This window comes from Papio anubis, chromosome 2 (assembly GCF_008728515.1).
Source record: "Papio anubis isolate 15944 chromosome 2, Panubis1.0, whole genome shotgun sequence".
NCBI lineage: Eukaryota > Metazoa > Chordata > Mammalia > Primates > Cercopithecidae > Papio > Papio anubis.
In genome coordinates this window covers 149,433,854-149,449,576 of record NC_044977.1, presented here as the reverse complement: position 1 = coordinate 149,449,576, position 15,723 = coordinate 149,433,854, and the positions used below count along the sequence as shown (strand labels likewise).

The window sequence follows — 15,723 nt, the reverse complement described above, 5'->3', positions numbered from 1 at the left end:
GTCTTTTCTAGGTCCATACAAATTTTAGGATTTTTTTTCTACTTCTGTGAAAAAAGTTATTGGATTTATTTATTTATTTTTATTTATTTATTTTTTTTGAGACTCCCAGGCTGGAGTGCAGAGGCACGATCTCGGTTCACTGTGACCTCCGCCTCCTGGGTTCAAGCAATTCTACTGCCTCAGCCTCCCTAGTAGCTGGGATTACAGATGCACACCACCATATCTGGCTAATTTTTGTATTTTTAGTAGAGACCAGGTTTCACCATGTTGGCCAGGCTGGTCTCAAACTCCTGACCTCAAGTGATCCACCTGCTTCAGCTTCCCAAAGTGCTGGGATTACAGGTGCAAGCCACGGTGCCCAGCCAGAATTTTTAAACCAAAAAAAAAAAAAAAAAGGAAAGAAAGAAAAAGCTATTGGAATTTTGATAGAAACTACATTGAATCTGTAGATCACTTTGGGCAATATGAACATTTTAATATTCATTCTTCCAATCCATAAACACAGGATATCTTTCCATTTGTTTATGTCTTCTTCAATTTCTTTTCATCAGTGTTTTATAGTTTTCATTGTAGAGGTCTTTTGCCTCCTTATATTTATTCCTAAGTATTTTATTTTTTGTAGTTACTGTAAATGAGATTGTCTTCTTAATTTATCTGCAAGTAGTCTGTTGTCAGTGTATAGAAATGCTACTTACTTTTGTATGTTGTCTTTATATCCTGTAACTTTATTGAATTCACTTATTCTAATAGTTTTTTATTGGAGTCTTAGGGTTTCAGTATATAAGGTCATGTTGTCTGCAAACAGAAAAAAGTTGATGACTTCTTTTCCAATTTGGATGCCTTTTATTTCTCTCTCTTGTCTAATTGCTATGGCTAGGATTCCTGGTACTACACTGAATATAAGTGGCAAGGGTGGGCATCTTTGTCTTACCCTTAGAGGAAAGGCTTTGAACTTTTCACCACTGAGTATCATGTTATCTTGGGGGTTACCATACATGGTCTTTACTGTGTTGAGGTACATTCCTCCTATACATAATTTTTTGAAATTTTTTAGTCATAAAAGCATGTTGAATTTTGTCAAGTGCTTTCTCTGCATCTATTGAGATGACATGATCATATGGTTTTTGCCCTTCATTCTATTAACGTTGTATATCAAATATATATATTTGGATAGGTTGAACCATCCTTGCATCCTGGAATAAATTCCACTTGATCATGGTGAATGATCCTTTTAATGTGCTGTTGAATTTGGATTACTAGTATACCTTCTTCATGAGGCCTACCAGACTTTTGCAGCAATTCAATGCAAAGAAATACACTTTTGAAATCATAAAGCCAGTGGCTTGCGGCTTGACTTTTGACCTCCATGACTTCTGGACTTCTTTGGTTCACTTTTGGTATCTGGCTAACATAGCCTTTCACATAGCTGAGACCAATTTATTTCACATAATAAATTAGCCTATGCCTGGCTAATTTATTTATTTTTTGTAGAGATGAGGTCTTGCCATGTTCTCCAGGCTTTTCTTGAACTCCTGGGCTCAAGCAATCCTTCCATTTCAGAAGAATCCCAAAATTCTGGGATTACAGGCATTAATCAACGTGCCCAGCCATATCTGATATTTACTACATTTATTTTGATTTTTTTTTTTTTTTTTTTGAGACAGAGTCTTTCTCTGTCACCCAGGCTGGAGTGCAGCAGCATGATCATAGCTCACTGCAATCTCTACCTCCTGGGCTCAAGCAACCCCCTTGGCTCAGCTTCCCTTGTAGCTGGGACCACAGGCGTGCACCACCTTGCCTGGCTAATTTTTGTATTTTTTTGGTAAAGATGGGGTCTTACCATGTTGCTCTGGCTGGTTTTGAACTCCTGCGCTCAAGCAATCTGCCTGCCTCAGCCTCCCAAATTTCTGAGATTACAGACATGAGCCACTGAGCCCAGCCTATTTTGAGATCTAATCTCACATTCTATTATGTACCATTATTTAAATGTTTTATGTACTTAAGGTTTCTATCCCTAATTGGATTGTAGATTCTTAAGGGCAAACATTAATATTTTAATCAGTAATAACACAATTATTCAGTCAGGGGATAAATATGTCTCAATAGCTAAGTTTACTCCCTTAAGCATACAAATATTTTATTTTAACTACTATGGATAGAAACAGGTTTTGAAATGTACTTACATTCCTGAAGGGTACTTTAAAAATACTCATTATACATAACAGTTTTATGCATATAGAGGACTTTATATAACTACTTGTTTTAAAAGAAATGTGTTAAGTAAATTCTATATCCCAAGGCACATGATATATACTAAGACTAACAGCAAACAAAAGAAGCTATCACTCATTGTTCAAAAGAACTGGGCCAAGAGTGATGGCTCACATCTGTAATCTCAGTGCTTTGGGAGGCTGAGGTGGGGAAGATTGCTTGAGGCCAGGAGCTCAAGATCAGCCTGGGCAACACAGTGAGACCCTGTCTCTACAAAAAATTATTTAAAAACATAGTTGGGCATGGTGGCACGTGCCTATCGTCCTAACAACTCAGGAGACTGAGGTAGGAGGATCACTTGAGCCCAGAGTTCAAGGTCATAGTTACCTTTGTGTGACTGCACTCCTGCCTCAGTGACAGAGTGATACTCTGTCAATTAAAAAAATGACAGGGTACCTTTAGTCATTTTGCTACCCTAATACCATCAATGATGAACTAATATTGCTTTTTTTTTTCCATTTTTTTTCCCTGTGACACAGCCCTCAGGAGATCCCGAGAACATATGCCCTTTTCTTTCTTCTTTTTTTTCTTTTTTCTTTTTTTTGAGATAGGGTCTTGCTGTGTTATCCAGGCTGCTGTGCAGTGGTGCAGTCACAGCTCACTATAGCCTTGACCTCCTAGGTTCAGGTAATCCTCCCACCTCAACCTCCAAAGTAGCTAGGACTACAGGCACACACCACCACCCCTGGCTACAGAGATTGCTTTAATTCCTGAAAATATTTAACTGAGAAGTCATAGTACCTCATAACAGGCAATTTTAACAGATTTATTGATCTGAAGATATCCTTCCATGTAAAGCAATAGTATATGAGTATGATAAGGAGAATGTATGGAATGATATTATTTCTTAGTAATTAATAATTTATAAAAATATAAACAGTAGGCCTGAGATTATACTACTTGACTATAATACACTGATATATGAAATTAAAAGTTATATTTCACCTACTAACTAGTTTAAGAATAAGTACTTTCTACAAGTCTAATGTCAAAGTCATTTTCATATATATATTATACTACTTCTTATTGGAATGGGCTAGAAGGAAGTATTCCACTGCAATTAAAAATAACCAAGAAGGCTGAGTGGGGTGGCTCACACCCATAATCCCAGCACTTTGGGAGGCTGTGGCGGGCAGATCATGAGGTCAGGAGTTCGAGATCAGCCTGACCAATGTGTGAAACTCTGTCTCTACTAAAAATACAAAAATTAACCGGGTGTGGTAGCACGCGCCTGTAATCCCAGCTACTCAGGAGGGTGAGCCAGAATCGCTTGAACCTGGGAAGCAGAGGTTGCAGTGAGCTGAGATCGTGCCACTGCACTCCAGCCTTGGTGACAGAGCAAGACTCTGTCATAAAATAATAAAAATAAAATAAAATAAAATAGAATAAAATAGAATAGAATAAAATAAAATAAAATATAAAATAAAATAAAATACTAATACTACTACTAATAATATACATAACCACAAAATATGACATTTAGGGTCTTCTGGAATTCTGGGGACTCAGGGAATGAGGGTCTGGAATGGGAAGGATACTTAATTTGGTGCTGTTGAATTTTTTAAAAATCCATGCTGTAGTATTATAATATGTATATTGGTTTTAGTTCACAGTTACTGGCTCCTAATTCCTTGTTATGTCAGGGCACTTTAGACCTCAGGAAACAGAATCTCTCTCTATGAGCTTCTCCTGTCCTTCACTCACCTGCCCAAGGCAGGATTCTAATCTGACTGTGGGTCAAAAGATTCTCATCCCAGAGAGGATCCTGCCCCACACCCTAGAGGAAGGAATGCTACATAGAAAAGGCCAAGAAAAGTCTGAACAGACAGACCTTGCTGGGTTTACATTATGAGCTGTTTGTCCACTCACATTTCTACATGGTTGTCAATCATGCCTATGTAATAAAGATTCCACTAAAACCCCACAGGACAGAGTTTGGAGAGCTTCCAGAGAGTTGAACACATGGAGGCTAACAGGAGGGTGACGAAGACCTCTTCCACGCGCCAGGAGGATGGCACACCCCATCTCCATGGAGACAGAAGCTCCTGTGCCGGACCCCTCCAGACGTTACCTTATCTATCTCTTCATCGGGCTGTTTATTTGCATCCTTAAAATATCTTTCTTAATAAACCGGTAAACAGGTTTCCCTGAGTTCTGTGAGCCACTCTAGCAAATTTATTGAACCCAAGAGGAAGTTGTGAGAACCCCAACTTGAAGCCAGTTGGTCAGAAGTTCCAGAGGCCCAGACTTGCAACTAGGGGAAGGAGGAGATGGTCTTGTGTCACCAAGCCCTCAACCTTTGAGGTATGACACTGTCTCCAGACAGAGAGTGTCAGCACAGAATTGGAGGACATCAAGCTGGTGTCCACCGCTTGGTGTATGGCGAAAAAACCCCACATATCTGGTCACATAAGTCTTCTACTGTGTTGATGATTGCTGTGTCAGTGTGAGAGCAGAGGAATAACATGGTTAGAGAGAGTTTCCAAAACACATGCCTATATCACTTTTTTCATTTAAAAAGTTAGTTTTTAAAGTGAAGAAAAAACTTGCATAAAGGAAAAATTTACATCTTATCTAAGGTGATACACTGAATCAGTCATAAGCCAGAAAATACCTAGAATATGCTAAGACATGTGATAATAGTTTCAATATTAATAGTCATCCTTTCATATTTAATCTGCAAACATGCAGTTCTCATACTCACCTGCCAAAATGAAGAACTATATACCGGATGAGGTCACCTTGCTTTTCCATTTTGTTGTCTGTGACCATGGGCATCAATTTGTCATAGTACTTGGCAAGGTAAAAATGCCCATCCTCCCATTCTGGCAGGCACGCGGTCACATCCTGTAAAAAAGAACATAGGATACTCACCTAAGGAAATCCCATGCTATGCTGGGAAGTAAAATATGAATAGATGAATACGGATCAAAGTATGTGACCTTTATCTAGGCGGAGCAAAGTCAAAAGCAGACTCAATCTTTGATGTGGATAAGGAATAGCTACCTTCCTATAAAGGTTTTCTCAGGAGGGCTGATTGGTTCTGATGGGTTGTCCACTGTCCAACATGAAATAGTGTTGGAAAAATTCGCAACTTAGGAGAAGAAAACTCCATTTATGTTACCACTTTAAAAGATACAGAAAAGTAGTGTCTGGATGGGTTAAAGTTTTTTTATATATAAATATGTGTGTGTGTATATATACACATGTATCATGAAAGGCATTTTTAAAAATCCTCAAAGCAGAAGTAATATCAAGTCTCTAAAGAGGGTAGGACTTTAAAAAGCATAAAAATTATGGTAAAATTAAAATCACATATCTTATTTTTCTCCAAGCTCTCTCACAAGTTATTGCCCTTTCTCTCAACGCCTTCAGAAGCAGGCTTCTAAAAAGAATTCTCTACCTCACATTGATTCCTAAAACTATGTCTTTTCAGCTTCACTCCATTAAGGAGCTCCTCAAATCCAAGAGATATTTTACAATTCTGATCTCATTTGAACTCTCTTCAATATGTTTCTGGTGTCCAAGTCACGTATTTCAAATGCTTTCATCCCTTGACTTCTGTGAGGCCACCATCTTCCAAGTTTTCTCCTCTCTTTCTGGTCACTCTCACTTAGTCTCCTTTGTCATTTCTTCTTGCTGTTCCTGCCTTAAATATTTGTGTGGTTTATTAATTTTTAATATGACATTAAATGTGATGGGAAATACACAGGATCACTAACAGTTTTTTTTTTTTTTAATTGAAGCTCCACTTTTCATCTAAAGAAGTTTGAGAACATAGTAGACCAGAAATCTTAAGTGAGATCTTGAGTTTCTACTGACTTTAATCTTGAGACTCTACAGACACAAACCTGCCTGGGAATAGACGACAGAATGACATGATTAGATGTGTGGTACATGCTAGGTTCATGTACCTAACCAGCCACACAGGGTAAGGGCTGCCAGAAAAACATATTAGTTAACCTAGTCTTTCCTTCCTTTCTTCCTTCCTATCTGTCTTCCTGCTTTCCTTTCTTCCTCCTTCCCTAACTTCCTTCCTCCTCCCTCTCTCGTTTCAGCTTAGATTTTAAATATTTATTTTGAAAAGTAAAATTCATATAGTGAAAAATACACAAATCTCAAATTTACAGCTTGATCAATTATCACAAAGTAATTACCTTTATATAAAAGCTCCTTCCTCCCTCCCTCCCCTCTCTCTCTCCCTTTTTAGTCAAGATTTTTAAGTTTTATTTTGAAAAATAAAGTTTATATACAGAAACATACACGAATCTTATGTATACAACTTGATCATTATCACAAATTGATCAGCCTCATACAAGAACTCCAGGGGTTTTGTTTTACCTGTTTTTGAACTTTTATATAAATAGAATCATACTATAATAATTATTATTGGTTGGGCATGGTGGCTTATGGTTGTAATCCCAGCACTTTGGGAGGCCGAGGTGGGCGGATCACGAGGTCAGGAGATAGAGACCATCCTGGCTAACACAGTGAAACTCCGTCTCTACTAAAAATACGAAAAAAAAAAAAAAAAAAATTAGCTGGGCGTGGTGGTGGGCGCCTGTAGTCCCAGCTACTTGGGAGGTGGAGGCAGGAGAATGGCATGAACCTAGGAGGTGGAGCTTGCAGTGTGCCGAGATCGTGCCATTGCACCCCAGCCTGAGTGACAGAGTGAGAACACTGTCTCCAAAAATGTATATATTATTATTAGAGACAGGGTTTTGCTCTGTTGTCCTGGCTGGAGTACAGTGGCATGCTCATGACTCCCTGCAGCCACGACTCCTAGTCTCAAGGCGATCCTCCCTCCTCAGCCTACGGAGCAGCTGGGACTACAGGCATACACCACCACACCCAGCTAATTTTTGTATTTTTTTGTAGAGATGGAGTTTTGCTATGTTTCCTAGGCTGGTCTTGAACTCAGCTCAAGCAATCTGCCTGCCTCGGCCTCCCAAAGTGCTGGGATTATAGGCATGAGCCACCACGCCCGGCCCTACATGTATTATTTTTTATCTGGCTTATTTCACTCAACATTACATCTGTGATATCAATCCAAGTTATTGCATATAAATTTGGTTTACTATATAGTATTCCATTATAAGAATATGCTACAACATATTTATCCATTCTATAATTGATTGCCATTTGGATTACTTCCAAAATAAAATCGACAAATAATAATGTTATAAACATTCTTGTATATATCCTATGGGGACATGCTGGGTCATATTCCAGATATGAACCTCTAATGTATTGCAAGTATCTTCTAATCTGCAGCTTGCCTCTAACTCACAATGGTATCTTCTGATAAAGAGAAGTTATTGTTTATATTATAGTGTTTTTGTTATGTTTAAGAAGTCCTGACCTAGATTAGCAATCTACCTCGTTTACTTTTGTTTATAGTGGGAAGAAGGGATCAAGTTTGATTTTTTGTTTTCCTGTAAGATACCCAAGTGATACAACAACATTTATTGAAAAGACTATTTTGGTTATTCACAGTTTGCCCCTCCAGATAGATACACTTGCCAACTTTAGCCTTTTCCACTCTGCTCAGTGCCCCAGGAAATTGAAATTGATGATTTATATTAATGGGCCTGTTTGCCCTCTGGCTTCCTGTGAACTTCAATCAATGGAAGGTAGTAACAGATTAGAGGGTGAGGAGGAGAGTGAGGTTAAGTTCTTTATACCTGCTGGTTTCCTTCCTGCTGGGCTGCAGTTGACAGTGGTTGTGTTTCTTTCCCTAAGGTTAAGTTCTGGTCCGATGGTCCTTTCCTACAAATTTAGCTCCCTTTACAGGTTCCAGTAAATGCTCTATCCTTTTACTCCTTCAGGTCTAGAGTTAGCAACAACTCTCTGTTGTTGCCAGCCATGGGGTACTTTCACCATCCTTTGTTAATTTCCCTTAATTTAGTTTTTCATTAAACTCTCTCCAATTACTTCTTTTGATTGGGCCAACTATTTTCTCCCTGCACCTGACCTCACACAATATAGTAAAGAGCATCTCAGATAGATTGGAGGTTACTAGGAGATATGACAACTAATGCTATATGGAATCCTCAATTCTAGACAGAAAAAGGACACTATTGGGAAAACTGGTGAAATGTGGTCTACAGATAGTTAACAGTACTGTTTATCAACGTTAATTTCCCACTTCTGATACTACAGTAGTGTAAAATATTAAAATTAGGGGAAACATGCTAAAGGGTAGATATGGAAATTCTCTATACTACTACCAACTTTTTAAAAATCAAAGATTATTTCAAAATAAAACTGAAAAAATTAAAGGTGACAGAAAAGCTTCTTGGTTATTCTTGGACTTTATGTTTCCACAGAAATTTTAAATTCTAATTTTCAATTACCTGTTAGCATTTGATGAGAACTGCATTAAACCTCTAGGTGAATTTGTAGAGAAATAATTATATTATTGAGTCTTCCCATTCATACATGTATTCTAGCTACCAATTTATTTAGGTCTTTTTTACTTCACTCAATTTTAATGTTTTAATTTTTATTTTGTGGAGAGGTCTTGTGTGCAATTTAATCTTAGGCATTTCATTATTTTTATTGCTATCCTAAATGATATCTTTAAAAATTTTAGGCTGGGCATGCATGGTGGCTCACAACTATAATCCCAGCACTTTGGGAGGCAGAGATGGGAGGATCAGTTGAGGCAGGAAGTTTGAGACCAGCCTTGGCAGAACAGCAAGACCCTGTCCCCACAAAATAAAAAATTAGCTTAGTGTGGTGGCATATGCCTGTGATCCCAGCTACTTGAGAGGCTGAGGTGAGAGGATCACTTGAGCCCAGGAGGTTGAGGCTGCAGTGAGGCATAACCATGCCACTATACTCCAGCCTGGGTTGACAGACCAAGACCCTGTCTCAAAAATAAAATAAAATAAAATTTTAAATCAACTTTCTTAAGACAGAACTTTCATACAATAAAATTTACACATTAAGTACAAATTGGTAACTTTTGACATATATACACCCATGGAACCATCATTCCAGTCAAGAAAATGAACATTCCTAACTCTCTCGAAAGTTCTTACGGGCGCCCACCCTTGCCATCATTCTCCTGCCAACTACCCAGGCAACTACTGATATTTCTATTCATATACATTAGTTGTACCTGTTTTAAAATGTCACATAAATGAAATCATATAAGCACGTAGTCTGTTATGTCCCTCTTCTTTCATTCAGCATATCTATGACATTAATCCACCTTGTTGCGTGTACCAGTAGTTCATTTCTTCTTGTTGTAGGGTAGTATTCCATTAGATAACTGTGCCACAGTTTGTTTACCCATCTTCTCTGGATGGCCAGCTGGTCTATCTCCAGTTTTTGTGACTAAAGCTACTATAAACATTTGTGTACAAGTCTTTTTATTGACATATGTAATTGTTTCTGTTGGATAAACATCTAAGAATGGAATGGAATATGGTAGATTTAACTTTTTATAGTCCCACCAGGTGCATTTATTGCATTAACAGGTATTGCTAGTCTTTTAGACTTCAGCCATTTCAGTGTATAATGTGTTATTTCGTTGTGGTTTTAATTTGCATCTTCCTAATGACTAATGATGCTAAGCGTCTTTTCATTTGCTTTTTGGCCATTTGCATATATTCTTATGAAGTGTCTTTCCAATACTTTTGCAGATCTTTATTTCTTTTTTTAATAGACAAAGTTTCACTCTAACTCAGGCTGGAATGCAGTGGTGCCATCATAGCTAACTGTAACCTCAAACACCTAGGCTCAAGTGATCCTCCTGCTTTAGCCTTCTGAATAGCTAAGACTATAGGCATTCGTCGCTATACCCGGCTAATTTTTATTTTTGTAGAGACAGGTTGTCACTATATTGCCCAGGCTGGTCTTGAACTCCTAGCTTCAAGCAATCCTCAGGCCTTGGCCTCCCAAAGCACCGGGATTACAGGCCTGAGCCACTGTGCCTGGCCTCACAGATTTTTAAATTGTCTTGCTAAGTTGTAGGGTTCTCTATAATTTAGCTACAAATCCTCTGTCATATAGGTATTGCAAGTATTTTCTCCAAGTCTATGGCTTACACCTTTTCATTTTCTTAACTGTCTTTCTTAGAAAAGGTTTTAACTTTGATGAAAATCTAATTTATCAGGATTTTTTTAATGCTTAATGCTTTGTGTGATCTAAGAAAACCTTTGCCTACCCTAAGGTTGTAAAGATTTTCTTCTATTTTTTCATCTAGAAGTTTATAATTTTAGCTTTTCAGTTTAGATCTATAATCCACTCTTTTTGAAGCAATTTTGTCTATGGTATGAGGCAGAGGTTGAAGAACATTTTTTTCTTCATACAGATATCCAACTGTTCAAGCACTTTTTGCTTGTAAATGGTATATTTTAAAATCTTTATTGGTTGTCATACAGAAGTAAAATCATCAGGCAATCTTGTTTAACTCACTCAATATTTTGAATAGTTTATAATATTTAGAATTTTCTACATATGTATTCATATCATCTGCAATTAATAAATTTCCTACATTTTTTTCCTTGTCCTTGTATCTTTTACTTCTTTTTTTATTTAAAGATTGCCATTTGGGTAATATTTTAAAATGACAGCTCTATTGGGATATAATATAAAGTTCACAATTTTAAAGTTGCTTTTAGTATATTTACAGAGTTGTGTAACCATCACCACTATCAAATTCCAGAACATTTTCATCACTCCAAAAAAAAAATTGTACCAATTAGCAGTCACTTCCCAGACCCAACCTCAGTCTCTAGTACCCATTAATCTACCTTCTGTCTCTATGTATTTGCTTATTCTAGCCATTTCATGTAAGTGGAATCATGCAATATGTGGCCCCTTGGATCTTCATGCCATTCTACAGTAGTCAGCCTCTATTCTTTTCTCTACTCATTTCTGTCTACATCATGTATAGGCAACCAGAACAAGAGAGGAGGCTACTCAGGTCTTTATGACAGGAAATTAGGGGTGTACGCAGAGGAAACAGAACCTGAAAAGTTGGTAGTCTGACGACATCTCTCTTCCCTAACCCTGGCTTTAGTACCAGACAGAGATGGGAGAACTGGAATATCCACTATCAAATTCTGCTGTTAAGTACTGTTGAGTTTTTGTGTGCCTCTCACAAAGGCTTAGTATGTAAGTTGTTGCGCCTTACATACTAGAATAAATTCAGAAGATCTCTCCAACTGGAAAGGTGAAATTTACAAGTACGGTTTCAGAACCTGCCTCATTATCACTGCCCTTTAGGATAATATAGTTTTTCATGCAAATCAAGGTTAGTTTCTTAGGTGGCATGACATCTTCTTGTAACCAAGGAACAGGAGCTGGACTCCTATTTATCTTCATCAGAGCGCAACACTTCCTGGATCTAAAGATTAGCACTGTCTGTGCCATTTGCTTTGGCTCTTGGTCCCATTTAGGTCTTCCTTGTATTTCTGATTCCTCTCTCTTCTCATCATTCTCTTATTTTTGTTTATGTTCTTAAACTTATGGAGTCTATATACAATAGCTGTTTTTACATACTTATCTATAAATTTCATCATCTCTGTCATTTCTAGAACTATTTCTATTGATTTATTTTTTTCCTATGTATGGCTCAAATATTCTTGCTTCTTCATTCACATAGTAATTTTTTAATGGATGCTGGATATATTTTTATGTTGTCAAGTTTTAGATTTTGTTGTCTTGCTTTAAAGAGCATTAGACTTTGATCCGGCAGGCAGTAAGGTTACTTGAAGATCAGTGTAATCCTCTTAAAGCTTGTTTTACTGCCTTTCTAGTATGGATATAGAGTAGTTTTTAGACTAGGACTGATTTAGTCCTACTTCTAAATTGTGGCTCTTTTAAGGTCTTTACTGAATGCTCCATATTATGCAATGAGGCCTCTCAATCTGGCTGGTGGACTGAATAACTCTCAATCCTGTCATCTGAACGAATCTCGATCCCATGTGAGCTCTGGAAATTGTTCTTATAGCCTCTGCATTTTGTTTCCCCAGCAAGTCTGTTATTCCTAGCTTGGCCTCATAGAATTCTGGATTATTCATGCGCAGGCTGGTATTCAGCCAACACAATTCCTATGCAGATAGGAACTACTCTGTTTAACATTTTTCTCTCAGTTATCTGTCCCACAAATTCCAGCCACCTGTTCTTTGCTTTATTATTTCCTTTCTTCTACTTTTTTTCCTCCCCCTACTTTTTTAGTTCCTTTTTCAACCCGTTGGAATAGATACTTAGCTCATTAATTCTGAACCTTTATTTTCGTCAAATATATGCAAATAAAAACTTAAATCCCTTTTAAGAATGGCTTTAGCTGCACAGGATTTCATATGCCATTTTTATTATCATTCAGTTCAAAGTACTTTTAAATTTCCACTGAAAGTTTTCATTGACCCATGGATTACTGAGAGGTATATCTCTTACAACACCATCTATATAAAGTTTAATACCTAGTCAAGAAGTTATAAATTGGTTTTGCTCAAAAATTTTCAGGCTAGGATGTAGTTAACTTTGAGACAGAGGGGGAGAATAGTGATTACTGGGGTGAAGGGGAGTGGGGTTATAGAGCTCAAATAATATTCTATTTCTTGACTTGGTGGCAGTTTCATGAGTATATTTATTTTGTGATAATTCCAATTACTTATGTTATATACTCACTGAAAAGTCAAAAAAATTTCCTGGTTATTTTTATACATATACTTTTCCATATAGACTTAAGTCATTTTACCCAGTCAACAAAGAGTTAACTGAAATTGCATTATACATATACTTGCCTTATATTTTTTCATAATTGCATTGCTTTCAAAGTTAGCTGTTTCTTCCATAAATCGGCCCACTAGTAGCATAGCTCGACCATGGATTAACATGTTCTTACCCTCAGGTGGGGTTTCATTTTCAGGAAAACATAATTCAACGCCTTTTTGAAGAACAATTAGTGCCTGGTGAACATCACCCTAAAAGAAAAAAGGCAACAATAAGCCTTTTAATTTAAAAACATATTTCTATTTTCTGCAAAACTATTGGTTCATTAAGTATGTTTTTGTACAAATCCATGTGTAATTTCATGTTTATCTTTTGTTTGCCTCTTACTAAAGTAAAATTCTAAAACTGAAACATTGCTTCATTTCATCTTATTCATTCATTTACTAATTAATTTTATAACTGTAGTTGGCTGTCTATATCCATAGGTTCCACATCAATGGATTCAACCAACAGTGGATAGAAAATATTAGGAATGGCTGGGCACAGTGGCTCACATATGCAATTCCAGTGCTTTTGGATGCCAAGGCAGGGGGATTGCTTGGGGCCAGGAGTTTGACACTAGCCCGGGCAACATAGCAAGATCCTGTCTCTACAAAAAATTTAAAAATTAGCCAGGTGTGGTGGCTTACACCTATAGTTCTAGTTACTTGGGAGGCTGAGGGGGAAGGATCGCTTGAGCCTAGGAATTTGCAGTTACAGTGAGCTATGATGCACCACTGCACTCCAGCCTGGTTGACAGAGCAAGATCCTGTCTCTTTAAAAAAAAAAAAAAAAAGAAAGAAAGCTAGGCATGATGGCTTATGCTTATAGCCTTTGCTACAAAGCACAGGCTGAGGTGGGAGGATTGCTTGAGGCCAGGAGTCCAAGGCATCAGTGAGCTATGATCATGCCACTGCACTGCAGCCTGGGCAACAGAGCAAGACTCTGTCTCTCTCAAAACATAAAACTTAAAAAAAAAAAAAAGAAATATTATGAACAAAAAATTAAAAATAATATGAATAAGCAATACAAGTATAATAACTGTTTACAAAGCATTTGCACTGTATTAGGTATTATAAGTAACCTAGAGAAGTAGACAAGAGGATGTCTGCAGGTTATATGCAAATACAGTGTATGCCACTTTATATAAAGGACTTGAGTATCCAGAGATTTTGTTATCCATGGAGAATCCTGGGACCAATCTCCCCATGGATATCAAGAAAGGACTATAATCAAAGTTCAGGGAACTGAAGACAATCATGAACAAATTAAAATCCCTGGCATAAAAAAGTTCATAGTCACATGAGGAAAGAAACTATGTGAAATAACAGCATATTTGCTAAGTGCTACAACAGAGGAATATACCTCGGCATTCTACAGGAGAGAGAAGAGTCCCTTAAACCTACCTGAAGAATATAGGAAAATGAAGGAAAACAGCAGTCAGGAAAAGTTATCAACAAAGAAAATCTGAATTAGGTTTTCAAGAATAAGTAGAAATCTTCTTGGCAGAGAATTTAGTGAAAGGCATTCTAGGTAGATGGAATAATTTTAATTGGAAGAAAAGCACATAGTCTGATTTTAGCTGAAGTTTAAAGGGTTTTTGAGATGGTGATGAATGACACTGAGGAAGTAGGCCAGGACTTGATCAGAAAGGGATCTGTATAGTTCCTAGAGTTCAGGCTTAATCCTAAAGGTATGAAGAATACTTTGTAGGATTTAATCTTTTTGAAGGAGCAACATGATTCGATGTCGATTTTAGAAAGATCACAAACTGCAGTAAATGGTGAGATCCTAAAAAGGTTGTTAACATTGTTAGAGGATGTAAATAATAAAGTCATAAATTAAAGCAGTGGAAATAAATAAGAGGGAGAGGATTCAAGAGATATTTCTAAGGTTGAAGAACAAAGATTTAGTCTCCAGCTGGATGTGAAAAGTAAGGTTGCAGAAGGAATTTAAGATGATGTCCAGATTTCTGCTTTCGATGGGAGGATGGAATAAAGTCTTGTTCAGAAAAGTAGGAAACGTGAGAGGAGAAACAGGTATTGAGTATTAACAATAAATTGCATTTTGAATGTATTGAGTTTAAGGTATTATAATACATAGACTAGCACTAGCTCAATAAAATGACCAGGTACTGACTAATGCACACTGAATAAACTGCTTTCCCCTCTCATCCAGGAAACATTTCCGCTCCTGTCCTTTCTCAGCCACCACAAGTTTGTGTAACCACAAATGGCACCAACAATAGTTGCTAAGTATCAATTCCAGAACATGCTATTACTATTAGTAATGCCTATTACTAATTCTAAACTGGCGACTAGCCTGAGGAGAAATTTAAGTAATAGCCATTTAAATCTGGGTTATAGGCTGGGCACAGTGGCTCACGCCTGTAATCCCAGCACTTTGGGAGGCTGAGGCAGGTGGATCACGAGGTCAGGAGATCGAGACCATCCTGGCTAACATGGTGAAACCCCGTCTCTACTAAAAATACAATTAGCTGGGCATGGCGCCTGTAGTACCAGCTACTCAGGAGGCTGAGGCAGGAGAATCACTTGAACCCGGGAGGCAGAGGTTGTAGTGAGCCGAGATCATGCCACTGTACTCCAGCCTGGGTGACAAAGTGAGACTCTGCCTCAAATAAATAAATAAATAAATAAATAAAATAAATCTGGATCATAATCTTGCAAGCAGTTCCAATGTTTAAAAAACCCCCTTCTCATT

At 37.4% G+C, this 15,723-nt stretch overlaps 1 protein-coding gene across 4 annotated transcripts in view; it reads right to left on the bottom strand.

Moving 5' to 3' along the window:
* The window catches only part of ATR (ATR serine/threonine kinase), a 124,331-nt gene that overhangs the window by 24,726 nt on the left and 83,882 nt on the right, over window positions 1-15,723 (bottom strand). For all 4 annotated transcript variants that reach the window (XR_004182267.1, XM_031663710.1, XM_031663712.1 and 1 more), the window contains exons 35-36: window positions 13,035-13,214; window positions 4,976-5,118 (exon numbers count right to left, since the gene is read on the bottom strand). Coding sequence is in view for 3 of the 4 variants with exons in the window: in XM_031663710.1 (XP_031519570.1) it covers window positions 4,976-5,118; window positions 13,035-13,214 (323 nt within the window). In the remaining variant the exon portion in view is untranslated. The remainder of the gene's footprint in view (window positions 1-4,975; window positions 5,119-13,034; window positions 13,215-15,723) is intronic.